This window comes from Curcuma longa, chromosome 8 (assembly GCF_044706935.1).
Source record: "Curcuma longa cultivar G26 ecotype Majalengka, Jawa Barat chromosome 8, ITB_CL_G26_1.1, whole genome shotgun sequence".
Taxonomy (NCBI): Eukaryota; Viridiplantae; Streptophyta; class Magnoliopsida; order Zingiberales; family Zingiberaceae; genus Curcuma; species Curcuma longa.
In genome coordinates this window covers 1,086,980-1,104,730 of record NC_133868.1, presented here as the reverse complement: position 1 = coordinate 1,104,730, position 17,751 = coordinate 1,086,980, and the positions used below count along the sequence as shown (strand labels likewise).

General features: G+C 37.4%; 1 protein-coding gene across 1 annotated transcript in view; it reads right to left on the bottom strand.

The window, feature by feature from the left end:
- Positions 1-6,538: 6,538 nt before the first annotated feature.
- The window catches only part of LOC141832830 (uncharacterized), a 108,403-nt gene continuing 97,190 nt past the window's right edge, over positions 6,539-17,751 (bottom strand). Inside the window, 14 exon segments of the mRNA XM_074720202.1 lie at positions 6,539-7,138; positions 7,367-7,475; positions 7,988-8,040; positions 8,130-8,298; positions 8,300-8,331; positions 8,404-8,685; positions 8,760-8,918; positions 10,689-11,048; positions 11,116-11,337; positions 12,784-12,910; positions 15,292-15,428; positions 15,518-15,695; positions 16,114-16,635; positions 16,816-16,997. Coding sequence (XP_074576303.1) covers positions 6,785-7,138; positions 7,367-7,475; positions 7,988-8,040; positions 8,130-8,298; positions 8,300-8,331; positions 8,404-8,685; positions 8,760-8,918; positions 10,689-11,048; positions 11,116-11,337; positions 12,784-12,910; positions 15,292-15,428; positions 15,518-15,695; positions 16,114-16,635; positions 16,816-16,997 — 2,886 coding nt within the window. The 3' untranslated portion in view covers positions 6,539-6,784.

Here is a 17,751-nt window from a genome sequence, read left to right as displayed (position 1 = left end):
ATTTGCTTACCAATTTTTGGAACAAAAATGCAAGGATGCAGCATTCAAAAGGGAGTTGAAGAACCTAACTTTCTGCAGCCAAATACCAATCCCTGGTTATTATCAAAAGAACCAAAGGAAGTATGGGATTCGGAAATCCACTACCTATAAAGGCAAGCCGCATGAATCTCATGCAAGGATAGAAAGGCGGAAGCACCTAATTCGCAGTAAAAGGTGCAAATGTTATTTATGTGGACAAGAAGGGCATTTTGCCAAGGAATGCCCAAATGAACGCAGAAACATAAAGAGAGTGGCCATCTTTGAACAGCTAAATTTGCCAGATGACTGTGATATTCTCTCAGTACAGGAAGGAGAAGATCAAAGTGATGCTATTTTTAGTATCTCTGAAGGAGAAAATGACACTGAGGATTTAAGAAGGTCAATTCAAACCCTTGTTTTTCCTAATGAATCTCTCTTCATGCTTATAGGGGAAGGAGGTTATAAACCTCAGATCAGGCTTAATGAAGATCAATCAACATGTCAACATAAATGGCATTATAATGAGCCAACACTACCACCACAATCCCCTGTATGTTCGTGTTGTAGAAGAATCACAATGCAACGAGCAAGAATGCATTGTACAGACTGCTTGCTTACTATTTCGGAGACTTTGAAACTGAAGCCTCATCCCCTAAAGAGAAGTATGGAGTTCTGCAGCTAGACGACTACCCTGAACTACAACAAACGGAGAACCAAATCGAGAATATTTTATCAACTGAGTCCGCGATCAGCAGGTACAGGCCACCCACTGATGTTGACATGACAACACCAGGATATGCGCCTGCAAATGCACCAGAAGGCTATGGTGCTGGGGAAGATCCTGGCATAATTCCGAAGAACGAATGCTGATAGTCAACTCTGACCAGCAAGACAGGGCCTTCATCACTGAGGATTCCTTTGAAAGGCTATCACAGGCAGGGATGGAGTTTATCCACCTTGGGATACTCCAGCTACGATTTCAAATATTGCATAGACGTTATGCAGGAACTATGACCCTTGTAGTCTTCAGAGACACAAGGTGGGGAACTGATGATAGAAGCATCATAGCAGCAATGGAGGTGGACCTAGCGGAAGGCAGCCAACTGATCTATATCATGCCAGATATCATGATGACGATTAGGGATTTCTTCAGACATATTCATATTTCCATCAGAACAAAAGGTTATAACACCTGGAATGCAGCTGAAGCAAATCTATTAATTACAAGGAGTATCACAGCAAGGCTATCAAATACATCGAACGTGGGTTTTGCGTTCCGTGTAGAAAAGGTTGCCTCCACAGGCACAAAGGCTATTGATGCAACCAAGCACTCATCCAGGCAGTATCACACTGAAGCCTGGAACTTACGGCCATCATCGGTAATCACTCCGGAACTACCCTCTTCTATGCTTACACATACTAATTATGATGGCAGCACATCTTTGCGCTTCGCCAATTATCAAGCTGCATCAACATCCAAGGCGCCACAATACACTACCACGGATGACGATACGGATGAAGAAACTCATATGATTAATGTCATCACAATTCTTGATGATCAGGATGACGACTACCCAACTCTTGCAGCTTTGAAAATTAACCAATTACTGCAATTATGGTGGAATCAGGGATAGAGGTCGACCCGATTACTGGGAAGGAGACCAAAGGTAAGGAAAGACTGGTTTTTAATTACAAAAGGTTAAATGATAATACTGAAAAGGATCAGTATTCATTACCTGGCATCAACACTATAATTGCCAAAATCAGTCATTCTAGTATCTACTCAAAGTTTGATCTGAAGAGTGGATTTCATCAAGTCGCTATGGAGGAAGAATCTATTCCTTGGACGGCTTTCTGGGCAATAGACGGGTTATATGAATGGCTTGTTATGCCATTCGGACTGAAAAACGCCCCCGCTATATTTCAGCGCAAGATGGACCAATGTTTTAAAGGTACAGAAAATTTCATTGCTGTATATATTGATGACATATTAGTTTTCTCTAATAGTCCAGAAGAGCACAAGGAGCATCTGAAGATAATGAAGATATTGGTCCCAGGTCTGAGGACAATTGAAACTGAAGCAGCGATTATTCCTGAACCAAGGGTGCTAAGGTCAAGCAAAACGTATAGAAAAGAGTTAGCAGAATCAGGTTAGCGGTCATTTATGCAAGATCATTTTACAGGGCTGGAGAGACTAAGAAATATTGAAGAAGCCCAGATCTATGATGCTGCCCAAAGAGAAAGGCTAAAGTTATATGCAGACACTGAGTCATCATCGTCTTCACCAGGGAATGTGGAAGGCACTAGGTACAAGACAGGTACCTTTGATCCTTTATTATTTAGAGAACAGATTATATTCAGGGCTGGGAATTCATCTGACATATTTTTTGACAAAAATTATGATGAAAAATTTGATGTTCTCATGATGACTGAGGAGCCTAATGAATACCTGATTGGGGAGTCGGAATGGAGACCCCAAGTAAGAGCAACTAGGGAGGAGTTCATGTGTCAACATGAGTGGAATTACTCTTTCATTCGTACATCTTACTAACTATGTTTTGCTCCTTTGGAATAGTTTTTCCCTGCATGCATAAGAGTTACCCTTAATACTTCACGTAGTGCATCTTCCTTAGGAGGTTACTAGAGATACTCCTGGGCTGACATGGTCTTCATTGACACCTTTGGCCATCTCATTGACCTTAAGCAACGCCCACTCTGTTCTCCCAACTCCGGTAGGGTAAGTGCTCATTTTTCTTATGGGTAAACTTATAGCATGCAAGAATCACTTCTTCCTCAGTAGCATGAATAGTTATTCGACTTATTGAATGTCAGAGAAAGCTTTAAACAGAAATAAAGATAAGCAGAGCCAAGATTAGGCCCCTACCTGAAAGAGATTTCTCTTGGCTGTACATAAATTGCTGCATTAGTGAGATTTATTGTTAGAATTTTAATCTCACCTTGGAAATCCATGTCAATTACACCTCCATTGATAAATATGCCTTTAACTGCGGCACTAGTTCTGGGTGCAATCCTTCCATAAGTTCCTTCAGGTAGTTGGGCGTTAATACCTGTCCTCAGAACTTGTTGCTTGTTGGGCACCAGCTTTGCCCCTTCGCATAGGTACAAATCATATCCTGCAGATCCGTCAGTTTTACATTTTGGTATTTGAGCCATAGGATGTACCTTCTTTATCAACAGTCTGGGCTGATCATCTTGAATCATGAGGATGTCAAAGTTCTCTGATACTTCACAATTATCCTCGCCTTTAGATACGGAATAGATGTCAGAGATATCTGATTCATTCATCCCCACAGATACAAACAGAATTTCCTTCACCTTTGTAGCTCCGTTTACGCCTTGTATTAGCGTCTCAGTTAGTGAGGGTTGCTTGAATTCTTCTGGGATCAGCTCTCCATTGCAGACACAAATAGCTGCACCTGTGTCTAGTATTGCGTTCAAAAAAAATTTTTTACCGTCAATTTCAATGTTAACCCTGATATTTAAAAGGTATGTTTGATTATTTTCACCTGGCATCCAAAAGCGGAAGATCATGGGCAAATGAGGAACTCTCCTCAGAATTCTTCACCAAAATGCCTAGGCCCTTGGGGGACAGGCTCGAAAGGGCTTTCAAGGCAAGATATCCAAATAATACTATTGGTATCACGGGCCGGATCACATTCACGAAAGCCTACCTTAAAGAAATATTTATCAATGGAGGTGTAATTGACATGGATTTCCAAGGTGAGATTAAAATTCTAACAATAAATCTCACTGATGCAGCAATTTATGTACAGCCAAGAGAAAGTATAGCACAGCTAATTCTAGAAAAAATAGCTGTTCCTGAGATTCAGGAGGTATTTGAACTTGAACCTACTGGGAAAAGCACACAAGAACTCGGTTCAACAGGACAAAAGAACTCAGTATTATCATTTAACCTTTTGTAATTAAAAACCAGTCTTTCCTTACCTTTGGTCTCATTCCCAGTAATCGGGTCGACCTCTGTCCCTGATTCCACCATAATTGCAGTAGTTCTGTGCTTGCTTTCAGATGGCCTGATGACCTTCATATTCAAGAGCTTCTGAACATGCCTGCTCATTGTTTCCTTTAGCTTTGGAGTCACATGCTTAAGAGGACGGTCTTCTATGATCACATCTGGATTCTAAATCAGGATTCTGCACTTTATTTGATTTTTTGACCAGTGCTTAAGCGGCTCTTCCCCAATAAAGCCTAATCTCTTGAGTCTTTCTATTTCCGAGGGGTTGATAGCTGTATCCGTCATTTCTGTACAGACAAGTCCCTTCAAGGTTTTATAGGCTGCATCCTGTTCACCTGTAGTTCCCACCTGCGGGTTCTCTAAGAAAAACATCAGTCTAATCTGATTAATGATATTCTGAGTACCGTTGGAGCCCAGAGCTTGTTGCTTCATCTGTTCGAACTCCTCAGTGTACTTCATCCTCCAGGTCATAAAGATCTTCTTTTCTGATTCTCCAAGGAGATTTTCAATGTACAAGATCTTATCCTCCGCATTATCAAAGTTTTTGTCCGCCATATGTAGTAGGGTAGAACTTTCCCATCTGTCGAATACTTTAGTATCAAAATCAAAGGGCATAATAAAAATCGAACCCCGATTTATGTTGGCGGATGGCAGCTGGAACCATTCCGAGCTATTTTCCCACCGTCTTGGCCGGCGTATGTTTGATATGCCAGGATCTTCCCCAGCACCATAGCCTTCTGGTGCATTTGCAGGCGCATATCCTGGTGTTGTCATGTCAACATCAGTGGGTGGCCTGTACCTGCTGATCGCGGACTCAGTTGATAAAATATTCTCGATTTGGTTCTCCGTTTGTTGTAGTTCAGGGTAGTCGTCTAGCTGCAGAACTCCATATCCTGCAGATCCGTCAGTTTTACGTTTTGGTATTTGAGCCATAGGATGTACCTTCTTTATCAGCAGTCTGGGCTGATCATCTTGAATCATGAGGATGTCAAAGTTCTCTGATACTTCACAATTATCCTCGCCTTCAGATACGGAATAGATGTCAGAGGTAACTTTTTACAAAACATTATGAAGCTTTACTAATGGAAAGGGATTTCGAAGAAGATTTTCAACAGTTAGAAAAGGGTAAACAACCTCTAACTGATGAAACAGAACAGCAGGAAGTGGAAGTTGCAAACGTTCTATTAAACAACATAACCACTAAAGAAGGAGGAGGACCAAGGTTAGTTCGCAATATGTTATATAATCTAACCGTTGAATTTGATATCCGAGGAGTACCGAAATTCATATTACGAGCTATCTTGGATACTGGAGCAACCACTTGCTGTATGGACCAAAAATCAACTCCAAAAGAAGCCCTTGAAAAGAATTCATATGTGGTCCAATTCAGTGGAATTAATTCCAAACAAACTGCTCGAATGAAAGCTTAAACAAGGTAAAATGTTCATTGGGGGCAATTATTTCCGAATTCCCTATACATACAGTTTTCCCATGGTATTAGGGGATGATATACAAATGATTATTGGATGCAATTTTATAAGAGCAATGCATGGTGGTGTCCGAATTGAAGGGAATATAGTTACTTTTTATAAAAATCTTACCACAATTAATACTCTGCCCTCAGTTGTGTCTGCAGCAGCTATAGAAGAACTGGATATGGAAGAGGAAGAGTATATACAAATTCAAAAAATGGTGTATTACAACCTGGGGCAATCAACTAAAGGTTTCAGATTAAATTTCAGCCATTACTCGAGGCCTTAAGGGAGCAAGGTTTCATTGGAGAAAATCCCCTGAAACATTGGCCAAAAAATCAAGTTATGTGCTACCTTGACATCAAAAACCCTGATTTCACAATTGAAGATAGACCTTTAAAACACCTAACACCACAGCAAAAGGAGTCCTTTTCCAAACATGTCAAGGATTTGTAAAAGATTGGAGTAATTCGTCCAAGCACCAGTCGTCACAGAACCACGACAATAATAGTCAACTCAGGTACTTCTATTGACCCTAAAACATGCAGAGAAGTAAAAGGAAAGAAGCGGATGATGTTTAATTACAAACGTCTCAATGACTTAACCCACAAGGATCAGTACAATTTGCCAAGAATCAACACAATCCTTCAAAGGTCAGTAGCAGTAAAATTTATTCTAAATTTGATCTAAAAAGTGGATTCCATCAGGTGGCAATGCATCCAGAATCTATACCATAGACTGCCTTCTGAATACCTGACGGATTATATGAGAATGAAAACTTATGTAATTCTAAAATTTCAAGCGCACCCTTTGAGAATTTGCAAGAAAATCATTATGTTACCTAATAAAGAATGATTTCACAGCTCTTTATTTGGTGCAGAAATATGATGAAAATGGTGTATTTTGTGCTTCACCATTTGTCAAAAGGTTCTTAGGGAAAGTGTATGTTGAGTTCTTCATTCATTAACATTTTAATATTATCATTTAGAGTTCGAGGTGCCATTTCCTACAAAGTGAATTTGACTGAGGAAAATCCCCAATTGATGTGAGATCAGAATGAAAGAGAGTTACGAGATGATCATTTGAGATGGAAAATCCCCAGCTACAAAGGCATATAACTCGTTAGCGCCCGCACAAATACTGACTGACGCTTTCAAAAGTCTCAGCAGAAGTGCTCTATAGCACTCAGTCAGAGGCCAAACACGTGGAAAGCATAAAATAGTTACATGATTGCAAGTATGGAGTAATTTGCTAGTTAGGATGAAGCTCAGAGAACAAGGGAGAATCCAGATTTTATCTTTCAGGTTGGATTCTGTGAAGCTTCTGATGCTGATAGAGATTCATGTTCAGAGACTCTCATAGGCCTCCAGTCAGATTCTTCTTTGGGCTGTCGCAGTGCAACAAACTGAAGAGCCTCACTCTGTATTTGGTAAATGTAGCATGACCATGGATAAGAGTCAGGAGCCATCCAAACTGATTGCTCCTCAAATGCTGCCTCCTCGGCGATCTGTTCACTCACACAGTATGCGGAATCAAGCAGTGGTTCCTCATAAGCTGCCAATGCCACACATCCAACTGCCACGTAGCCTTCAGGTGCACGTGGTAGCCAAATTGTCAGAGGAGCAGCATAGTCCTGGGCACAATTCCTCCATACCTGTGCATAAACACGTAGGATAACTCTTTAAGAATCATGCAACCACAATGGAATCCAACGATGGTGCCATCTAACCAAATAGCCGAGAAACAATAAATCCAGAAACCAATTCTGGATATAAGATTTGATTAAGGATGCAAAAAGAATAAACTGAGCTCTTTCTAATTCAGAATATAAAGTGGATACAAAAACCACTGAAATTAACTAAAATATTTTCGAATGACTTACTAGGTCATAACCCACAGGAAGTGCAAAATTTCCATCAAAATCTTTGTAGACAGCAGCAACTGTTGGTGGATGGTTGCCGACATGGGCAACATCTCCAACAGATACATACCTATCAAAAGATACTTTGTAAGAGCTATGCATTCAAAAAAGATCAAGATTCACCTAATCAAATAGTTTCATATAATCAAGAAGCCAAATAGTATAGTTTATATCTAATTATTAGTACCGATGAAATCAATATATTTATACAATAGTATGATCCACTTTGTGTCTAAGTTCTCATAATTTTATTTTTTAAATATTTCCCAAAAGACCTCATTCCGATAGAGATATCTTCCATCCTATAAACCCATGTTCTTTTTCATGTATTTTCAATGTGGAACTTTGATTGTATCCCAACAATGCTCCCTTCAAACAAAAGATCGCTGGGAGCCCCCCTGCTATTATCCCCATAGTCCTTATGGTTTTATTTTTGAGTTCAACTCAAAAGGCAATAGTTTTGTAACCAGTGAGTTTTCACGTAGATATGCTCTATGCAATATAAGAAATTTCAAGTGGAAAATAAGAAAGTGACAAAAATCAAATATAACATAGAAAAGCTGGCGTTGATGTTTTAATTACCCATCTGGACAAATAGGCCGCCAAATACTACATAAAGTTTCGTCTTCAACAACCTAGCAACCAAATGAAACACATGAAAACATAAGAGATGATGAACCATAATAAGTTTCATAGGAGAGATACAAGGTAGTTATACAATCACCTGCTTTGGGAACAAGGTGCATCGACTTTTATATTCTTGTTCACTGCTCCAGATTTTTCTAAAGTTTACAGTGTGTTTTATGAATCTTCCTTTGCTAGATATTGAACTTCCTCTTGGTTTTATGAAAGGTCTAGTGAGGCTGCGAGACTCTCGCCCTTCTGCTTCCCCAAGCAAAGTGTAAGTTCCGTTGGCTGGAAGGAGCCTGTCTCATCAACAATAAAATATCAAAACCATGTCATTTGTTAAAGGTTACGGACATTCATGGCATGCCAACCTTCAAAACTACAATTTTTTTATTTGCCTGATGCGCTTTCCACATCCTTCGAATTGTGGAACATATAATGATTGCTTGAGGTTCTTGTTCTTCATCATTGCCAACATCACATCTGATTATTCGTGCAAAGCTTTCTGACCTTCTAAAGTTTCGAAGATGAATAATCAAGTGAGAAGGTTTGTCATATCCTGCTTTGGCTAACTCAATTGCAAGGAGATTCTCCCATGGAACATCCCAAAGTATCTTGCAAGGTTTCTTGTCTAATTTATCTAAAGAAGAACACTGAGGCCCAGAGAAAGAAAGTAAATAATTAAAATTGATGACAAAAATGAAAAATAAGTACCACTTATTCCAACCTGCAGTAGCATGACACGCTTATTTGTTACAAGAGCAATCCTTTGATATGGCAGGATAAAATAATCTTCGTAGTAATCAGACCATGCATACTTTGAAGGTTCTTTGAAAAGGTCAGTACAACCCAGATGCCTACTAGCTTCTGCTAAGTAGAGGATCATCTGAAGACAGGCAAAGGCATATTTGATGAGTAAAAGTATCATGAGGAAAACACAAGACAATAACCAGTTATCTGTGTATAAATTTGAAAACAAGAGTCTCATATTGAAACTAGTTGGAATTGGCTACATGACTTTTCATACCAAAGGAACAATATCTCTAGGCAAACTAAGAGAAGTCAAATGACATCTATCATAGGGGTTTTTAGGTCACCCTCTATTTCACCTTAAAATATCTATGCAGTTCATATGAAAAATGCACTCTTTTTGAGCATGGATGAACACTTGTTTATATATTTCTAGTCATCTAGGCAAGGAGTCATATATTCAGGATTACCTTACATTTGATTGCATCATTGGATCTCAGGACTCGGAATAAAAGAAAGCATAGTAGAAAATTACAATTTTCTTCAATAAGATGTACACACAGTCAAAGATGCTTCAATTTGGATGATCTTGGGATGCTTAGATGGAATGAATTGGGGGAAGTGGAAGAGAACGTGTGTTAGTCTTTTAACACATTCAATGGGCAAGGATGTCTGTGTCTCACTTTTCTTGAGGTGTAAGGAGTTCACAAGCTTGAGCAAGAACAAGAAGCTGCAGTGCCTAGCTTCTATTAACAAGTCAGTCAGCATATACAAGCATAATAAGATCAGCAGATATTGGTCAGATTGAAATGGAAATGGAAATGGATGAGAGAAGAACCTTGCAGCTTATTTGCAACATCCTTATGTGCTTGCACAACGCCATGCTTCACACTTTCTCTAACCCTAGGGACTGATTGCATGGAGTATAGGCAAGTAACAAGCGAAAATTTTGGCTGACATGCAAGCATCATGAGAGGTAACTGGCCTAGTTATTTTGGATGACCTTGTCTATTATATAATAATGGGTCTTCTTTGAATATATCCATCTTGAATGTGTTAGGAAAAATTAAAGACAGTTTTCTTTCTTTGTTTGAGACAATATTTTATTTTCTACCATTTCTAGAAATCTTTCTGTGTGACCTTATGGTCACAAGTTCAAGTCGTGAAATAATCTCTTGCAATGCAACGTATGACTGCATATAATAGACTCAATGTTGTTCGACCCTTTCCTAAGACCTCGCATCGGCAAGAGCTTCATACACCGAGCTGCTCTTTTTTCTCATCCATCTTTTCAACTCAACATATAGAATCTCATAGCTGTTTTTAAATGTTCAATTATTTTCGATCATTTCCCTGTTCTTATTCTTAGGCATTACTCCAATCTGTAAAATTGATTTCCTTAAACCAAAAGCATCACAACACATTCAAAATCCCAAAACTTAACATACTAAACCTACCAATTTTTCACTCTATAAAAACCTATCACTACACAGTTGGAAACCTTTAGTTGAATAACAGAGATCCCATATACCTAGAACTTTTAATCAATAATCTTTTGTCCACATTTAACCAAGATCATAATATCCAACAACAAATCCTGTAGCTTAATTGAAAACTGACCAAGCTACTCCTGTAGCTTTATACACCAAAAGTCATACTAAGCATAATCATTCCAATAGTCAAGGTTCCTAAAATCATTATAAGCTCTGTCCAATTAGTGAATTTGTTAAAAGACTATTCTGCCAGATTATTTTCATACACATGGAACAGGGAGTGTTAAAGATTAGAAATGAAATTGAATATAAAAAATTGAACTTAATGACACGTAATGAAACACTTTATTTTTTGTATAGATTAAGACAATCTAGAAAAACTCATATGAATCAAGGTATGCAGCAAAATATACCTGTCCTATAGCTTCTTGCTCATTGTACTCTCTGATAACACCATCTTCATGAATAGAACGAGGATTTCTTATCCTCTGAACTATTGTCTTGTTATTTAAGATATCTAAACATCTGGCAAAACTGGCACCAATTCCATCAATAGTTAGTGAGACAAAATCCAGAGCTCCACTCAATGGCTGAACAAGAAACCCAACAAAAGCACGCCCAAGTCCATGCGCAAGACCAAGGATACCATGCTGCCTGGCACTCTCTACAGGTTTTCTCAGCACACCAGACACTCCAAAAGCTACTCCTTGTGCAAGAGCTTCTGTTCCTTGAAGTATTCCATCACCAACACCAGTGATTCTCCTTGATGTAACCTGTAATATTGCACAGTGGAGTATCGGAACTTGAGGGCAGGTAAGAATAGAGTAAATGAGGCATTACCTGCTTTGATCTTAGTTGAAGAAACTGTCCATCAGTTGAAAGTTCTGCAAAACCTTTACTTAGTGATGCAAAGGTTGACTTTGTCATACCAAGAACATCTACTGAAAAGATCAAGTGTAAAGGATTGTGGATGAGATCTCTTTTAATGCGATCAACAATAGCAGGGATAATCGAACTCTGTCTCATGTATCTACTCCTGTGTATAACTTTCCTAAGGTGCACCTGAGGCAAATGATACAACCAAATGAATTATAGTTAATAACAGATAAGTTTATGAAACCCTGAGCAACTTTCTAGCCTTTTGCATTGTATCAAAAACAAAACTCAACTTTGCACAAATCTTATGTAGTTGTCTAATTCCAATCAACATAAGTTATTCATTTTGAGTATCCAACACCAAGGATTAAAATCTCGTGCCGTATCGGACGATACGCACGAAATTTTTCATTCCGCCGCGGCACCGGCACAGCGCCGGCACAGGAAATCCGGCCGGAAACGCATCCGGAGGCGTCGCCCGAGCTCGGCGACGGCTCCGGAGGCGTCGCGAGGCCTCGGCAACGCCTCCTGAGGCGTCGCGAGGCCTCGGCGACGCCGCCGGAGGCCCCGCCCGGAGCCGGCGACGTCACCGGAGGCGCCGCCCGGGGCTAGCGACGCCGCCGGGGCCCAGTGACGCTCTGCACGGGCCACACACGATCGCGCGGTCCGCACGATTTTTTTTTTTCATTTTAAAACTTTAGGCTTAATCGGATTTTAATAATTAACTCCTAGCTATAGTTCAAAACTATAATTTGAGATAATTTAAATAGGCTTTATTAAAACCTATAAAATTATCAAAAAAAATTTATTTTTTATTTTTAAATATTTAGATTAAATTTTTTATTTTAATTAATATATTTTATATTTTAAAAATACCGAAACTATACCAGCACGGTACGATACGATACCGAAACTGTATCGTTCCGGTCTGAGACCGAAACTCCGGCACGGCTCGATATTTTAAACCTTGTCCAACACAAGTGTGGCTCCAAGTTTGTGATACAATGGCTTCTAAACATAATTGCACCTGATCAAAAGGGGTGTTGGTTTTCGCTCAAAGTGTCAGTGTTAAGGGTTGCTGTCTGACATGAGTAAACAAGAGGCAGTCCCAATTATTGGAGATCTTCAGAACCAAGGACGGCCACCATTATGACCATGGAATTTTAAAGGTTATTTTATGCTAGTTAGTTTACACAAAGATACCTTAGCATAAGATTGTCAAACAGTCTTTCTTAACTTGTTTGACAACATGCTATTTTCAGCCAAGCTCTCTTGATAAAAAATAATGCCACTAAGAACAAAAATTATCTGCAAAAATTTTCTGGAACTACAAATAAATCTATGCCACATAAAACAGAAGGAAAGAAATTGATACAAGCTATAGCCGTTAGATGAAGATCCCTTAACTGATAGTAACATTGTAAATGTAAAAAAGCTCGGGCATATAACTTATGCTACTTTTGACACCAAAGTTATAGTTATAGGACTAGTGGATTATTGATTGTTAGATAAAGTCAAGTTCATTCTCAAAGAACATTGATTCAAAGGAAGCTAGAAAATCATAACTTATTCTTTCATTCAATCAACTGTGATCCAGTAATTGCTTGAGCAAAATTGGTTGCAACTATTTACCTGAATTTTAAAAGCATTTCCCACAGCAGACAATATGGGACCCCAAACACCCAGGGCCCCAGGTGGTCGTTGAGCTGGTGCAGTCTCCAATGACATCTTCAACCTAATCTCTGAAACATCTATCAACCTGAATGACAAAAATTGAATAAATAAAATCTGCTACTGCACTAACACTTGCAGGTCAATGTTGGCAAACCATAACATTCGGGTGTCTATCTCATGCACATATCAGCAAATAGGCCCCTCATATTATCAAGCAACAATCCAAGGTATGAAAATGAGGTGCTGCTATTGTACTTTTCTCTTTCCATGTTATTAATCTTAATTATGCTATTGATCTATCTAATTAATAATTTTAAAAGATGTATGCAGACGATAAGCATTCGATTCATTGCATACCTCACATGCAATATTAAAAACATTTGTTCACAAAAATGGCATACATAAAGTACATTTACCCACACATCCCATTCATAATTCTATATAGTAAGTAATGTTTGTCAATTATGTAAGATCAAAGATATAAGAAATATGAAAAAAAAAAAATCAAGGTTATAAGTAACATGTACAACATAATTAATATAAGAATTAATAACACAAACTAGATCAAAGATATAAGTAATATGCATATAACTAAGGTCCATAATCTCGAGCCACGTTAGAGTTTGTCTTCGACTAGATAGCATGATATAGTTTTGGTATCATCTCACGCCGTGCTAGTACGATTTTAATATTCATTTAATTAAATTATTATTAATTATATAATTAATTTTACTTAATATACATAATTTTTAATTTTTATTATAATAAAATGTTTAATTAATAATCAATTGTATTGTTAATATATGTTTGTTCTTTAATTAATCATTGTTAATTAATTTGATCATATTAATTTTTAGAATAAAAAATGTTTGTAATTGATATTGGGGGATAGGATCCCCTTCAAGCTTAGCAAGTCTAGCCTACATGGTGTAGATCCAACTCAATTACTCGTAGGATATACACAGGATGGCTCGATGACTCAAGGTTCGTGAGATTGAGAAGAATGGTGCATCTGAGGGATCGCAGGATAAGATATATTAGAGCATGACAAGCTGAGGAGGATACAATAAACGAGGGTAGATGACAACTTGGTCAAACTTGACCTTAGATGTGGTTGAAGTCGGGAGAATTAATCGACTGGTGGTTGAGAAAAAACCCCGAGTGTATTAGTGATTTTGTGGTTTGACCAATCGATTCATGAATGTGTATCAATTGACTAGTGTCCAAAAGATCGCTACATTTAGTGTTTTGTAAGTCTGATTGGGGCATCCTGAGTTGACTGGTGGGTAAGAATCTATCAACTGAGAAACAAAATAGAAGATTTTCCAATCGGTGACCAATCGACGGAGGTTCGTTTGAAAATGAACAATGTTTTCCAATAGATTAAGATTCGCCAGAAGAGATTTACAAGTCAACCGATACACAATCAACTAAGTCGAAGATGCTACCACGACCAATTCAAATGTAGTCAAAGAAGAAAGTTTCAACGGATAAGATCTAGTGGATCAGTTAACTGTTAACTGATGGTTGCCACATCAGCTAAGGATTCAAAGAGAAGACTATAAAAAGGGCTTGAGGCACTAAGAAGTATCATCTATCTAGTGCAAACAATGCTTAAATCTTGTCTCCACAAAAAGCTTTAATTTAGACTTTTTATTACTGTTTTACTTCTTGTATCTGCTAATATTGTAAAGTGCTCAATTGAAGAGGAGAAAAGATAGTGGAATTCGGAGTTGATTCATCTAACGAATCATAGACTGTGGACGTAGTAGTTTTGGGGAATCATGAATCACATTAAATCAACCATGTCTTCATGGTTTGCTCTTCTTTATGTTCAATTTATTTTCACTACACACATCTTTAAGAACACTAACCATGGAGGTCGAAAGTGGTATTCATCCCTCTACAATGCCAACACCCAATCCAACAAAGGACCTATTGACTAGGTAACATTACTAGGATAAGATATTGATGTAAGATAAGTGAAAGATGAAATGTAACTAGCTTTAACCTAGAATCTAGGGTTTTAAACCTAGTATTAGATGTGTTGCAAGCTATGGAGTTATCTTCATTAACTAAGAAAGTTATGGATTGAGAAGGTGCACTCAAAGAGTGCTGTAATAAGGTGACCATAAATACTCTCAACTAGTGAGGTGATTGTAGAAAGTTTACTATAGAGAATATTGACGTAAGAAATCTGCTTTAACCCATGTTGCTCAAGCACAAAATCCCCATTTGATTTTATATTATTTTCAGCTAAAAATCATTCCTCATATGTGCAAATTTCATCTAAGTTAAAATGGATGTAGGAAAATTGTTGGTCTGTCTATAAGGAGGCATTATCACAATGCACTTGATCATTAAGGAAATAACATGGAACATGATTTTAACCAAATCATCCAAAGTTGAAAGGGCAGATATCATTATATGGAAGGGTAGCTAGAGTTAAAGTTGAACTTTTCTTACTCGAGTTGGATCTCTGGATCAACTTGCATAGTTCCCGAGCTTCCAGGAAGACTATCCATACGAATATTATTATAGAAGTCCATTAATGCCCATATGATTGGCTCATGAATATTGGTTCTCCAAGGCTTTTCTGTGACCTAATATATAAAATAGTCCATGCAATTAAATACACAAAATTATCACTATCATTCGTCTATGACTATGACATCTCTAAATGAAAATTTACCCGAACATAGATGTATGGATAGATTTGAGTGCCATCTGAAGTCTCATTTCTTTTCATAACGGTTGTTTTAAAGACTGGATGCTTTCTGTCAGGCATATCCTCAGGTGCCAAAAGAACAGGCATCACTGTTAATGGTAGTTGATTATCCAACTGAAGATAACCAAAAATAAGCTTAAACCTGAGAGACAACAGTAAAAATTTGAAACTGATCAGACAACCTGAATCAAATTTATAGAGACAAGACACAGGTGGCAACACAAATATGAAAGCATTGTCAATCTTTATTCCTATAAAAATATCAGAAAAAATATGTTGGTTTTAGCTTTTAAAAAAGTAATTCATGAAGAATTGCAGCCAACAGAGGCAAAAGCAAAATATTAATCCAACACAAACGCAGATTCTAGAATCTGAATCTAATAGATAAATGTTTGATTACAAAATTGAATAAACTTTAAGATATATTAAGTTAGGCTAACAAAGTTTAGACAGTACAAGTGCTGCCTAGTGAAAACAACAAACACGCAATTTCTGGGCTCTCATGTATATATCAAAATAATGAATTAAATTGAAAAAGAAACTTCACAAACAATGCTTACCTGCTTGTTGTACCGGCATCAAATCCTGTTGAATAGGAAATGAACACTTTCTCCAAGTAAAAGTACAACAGTTCTCTTGGTCTATGGTCTATAACAGAGACCCCGATAACACCTAATTCGATTATAAGTTCTAGCGGTGCATTCTCATTGTGAGGCTCTTTTGGAAGAGAGGAAATACCCATTCTGTCAATAGGTACAGGAACAATCCTATCATGTGAACCTGATGTTAACATTCTTATGTAGTCAATTAATCGCAGAATTTTCATATCACCCACTTCAGTGGCTATAATCTGTACACCCAGTGCTTGCAAATCTTTGGAGACCTCTATTTTCCTATCCAAACAAACATCTTGAACACAAATTTCATTTTCCCTAATGACACGGACATCAATGGATTTAGGTCCAAGTGGATCATCCCATGAAAACTTTGCAGTTGAAAGAGGTTCCAAATGGATCCAGCTAATTTCATCTAGGCCAGATTGGCGTATTTCAATTCTTGTACTCCACATCCTATTTTCTATTCTGTAAAACAAGAAACTTCTATTAGAGATATTTAATGGGACAAAAAAAAAAGATCTATGTTACTATAACAAACAAAAAATACACTAAAAATCCTCTAGAAGTATTGGTTGTTGATTCTAGATGGAAAATGACTAGGAAATGATCTATGTTACTATAACAAAAGATATACTCAAAAGTCACCTATAAGTATCAGTTGTTGATTCTAGACGGAAAACAACTACGAATCGTGAGCCCTCCTCATAACCACGAATTTCAGCTCTTATAAATCTCCTACCACCTTGATGCTTCCTCAAAACAACAACAATCGTGTCTTCCTTGATGATTTCTATAGGTAAGGACCAGTGTGTGTCTTCAAGTTGGACCTAAACAAAATATTAGAAACATTGATCATAATGTGTGGTAAATAGGAAGCAAGAAAGTAACACTTCTGAATTAAATGAAGGTACCAAACTTGGCATCATACCAAAACAAACTAGGGTTACCAGATCATAGAAATATTAGTGAAAAATAACCAATGAAATAAGGATTGAAAGCCCATGAAGCTTTATATAAATTCAAGATTTCAAAAAGCACCTATATTAAAATATATTAAAATTTAATTATATTACTGAAAAATTTTTAAACACATGAATAAGAAAGTAACAAAGCTATCCAATCAAAAGTTCCATAAAACATATATAATGTAACCATACAACATAAAACACATAACATATCGGAATCTAGGTTCATCAACAATGTCAAACATATCATATATATATGTGTATGGAGCATGCATATAATTGAATACATGCAAAACAAGTGTTTAAATTAAATCTCTGTTTAACACAAAAGACTTTCACAATCAAATCAAATAAAAGTACACATGTGTACTTTCACAATCCTATTATAGCATGGATACAAACATTTGTGTACTTTTACAATCCTATTATAGCATGGATACACATTTGTGTACTTTTACAATCCTATTATAGCATGCATAAGAACTTGAGGTGAGATACCTGTTTGATGCAGCACCAAATCAAATCCTTGAATCACATAGAAATTTGAGACGAAATTGTTCAAATAAAAGGGAATCTAACACAGAAAAGAAACCCACAAACAAGAGAAATGTCTCAT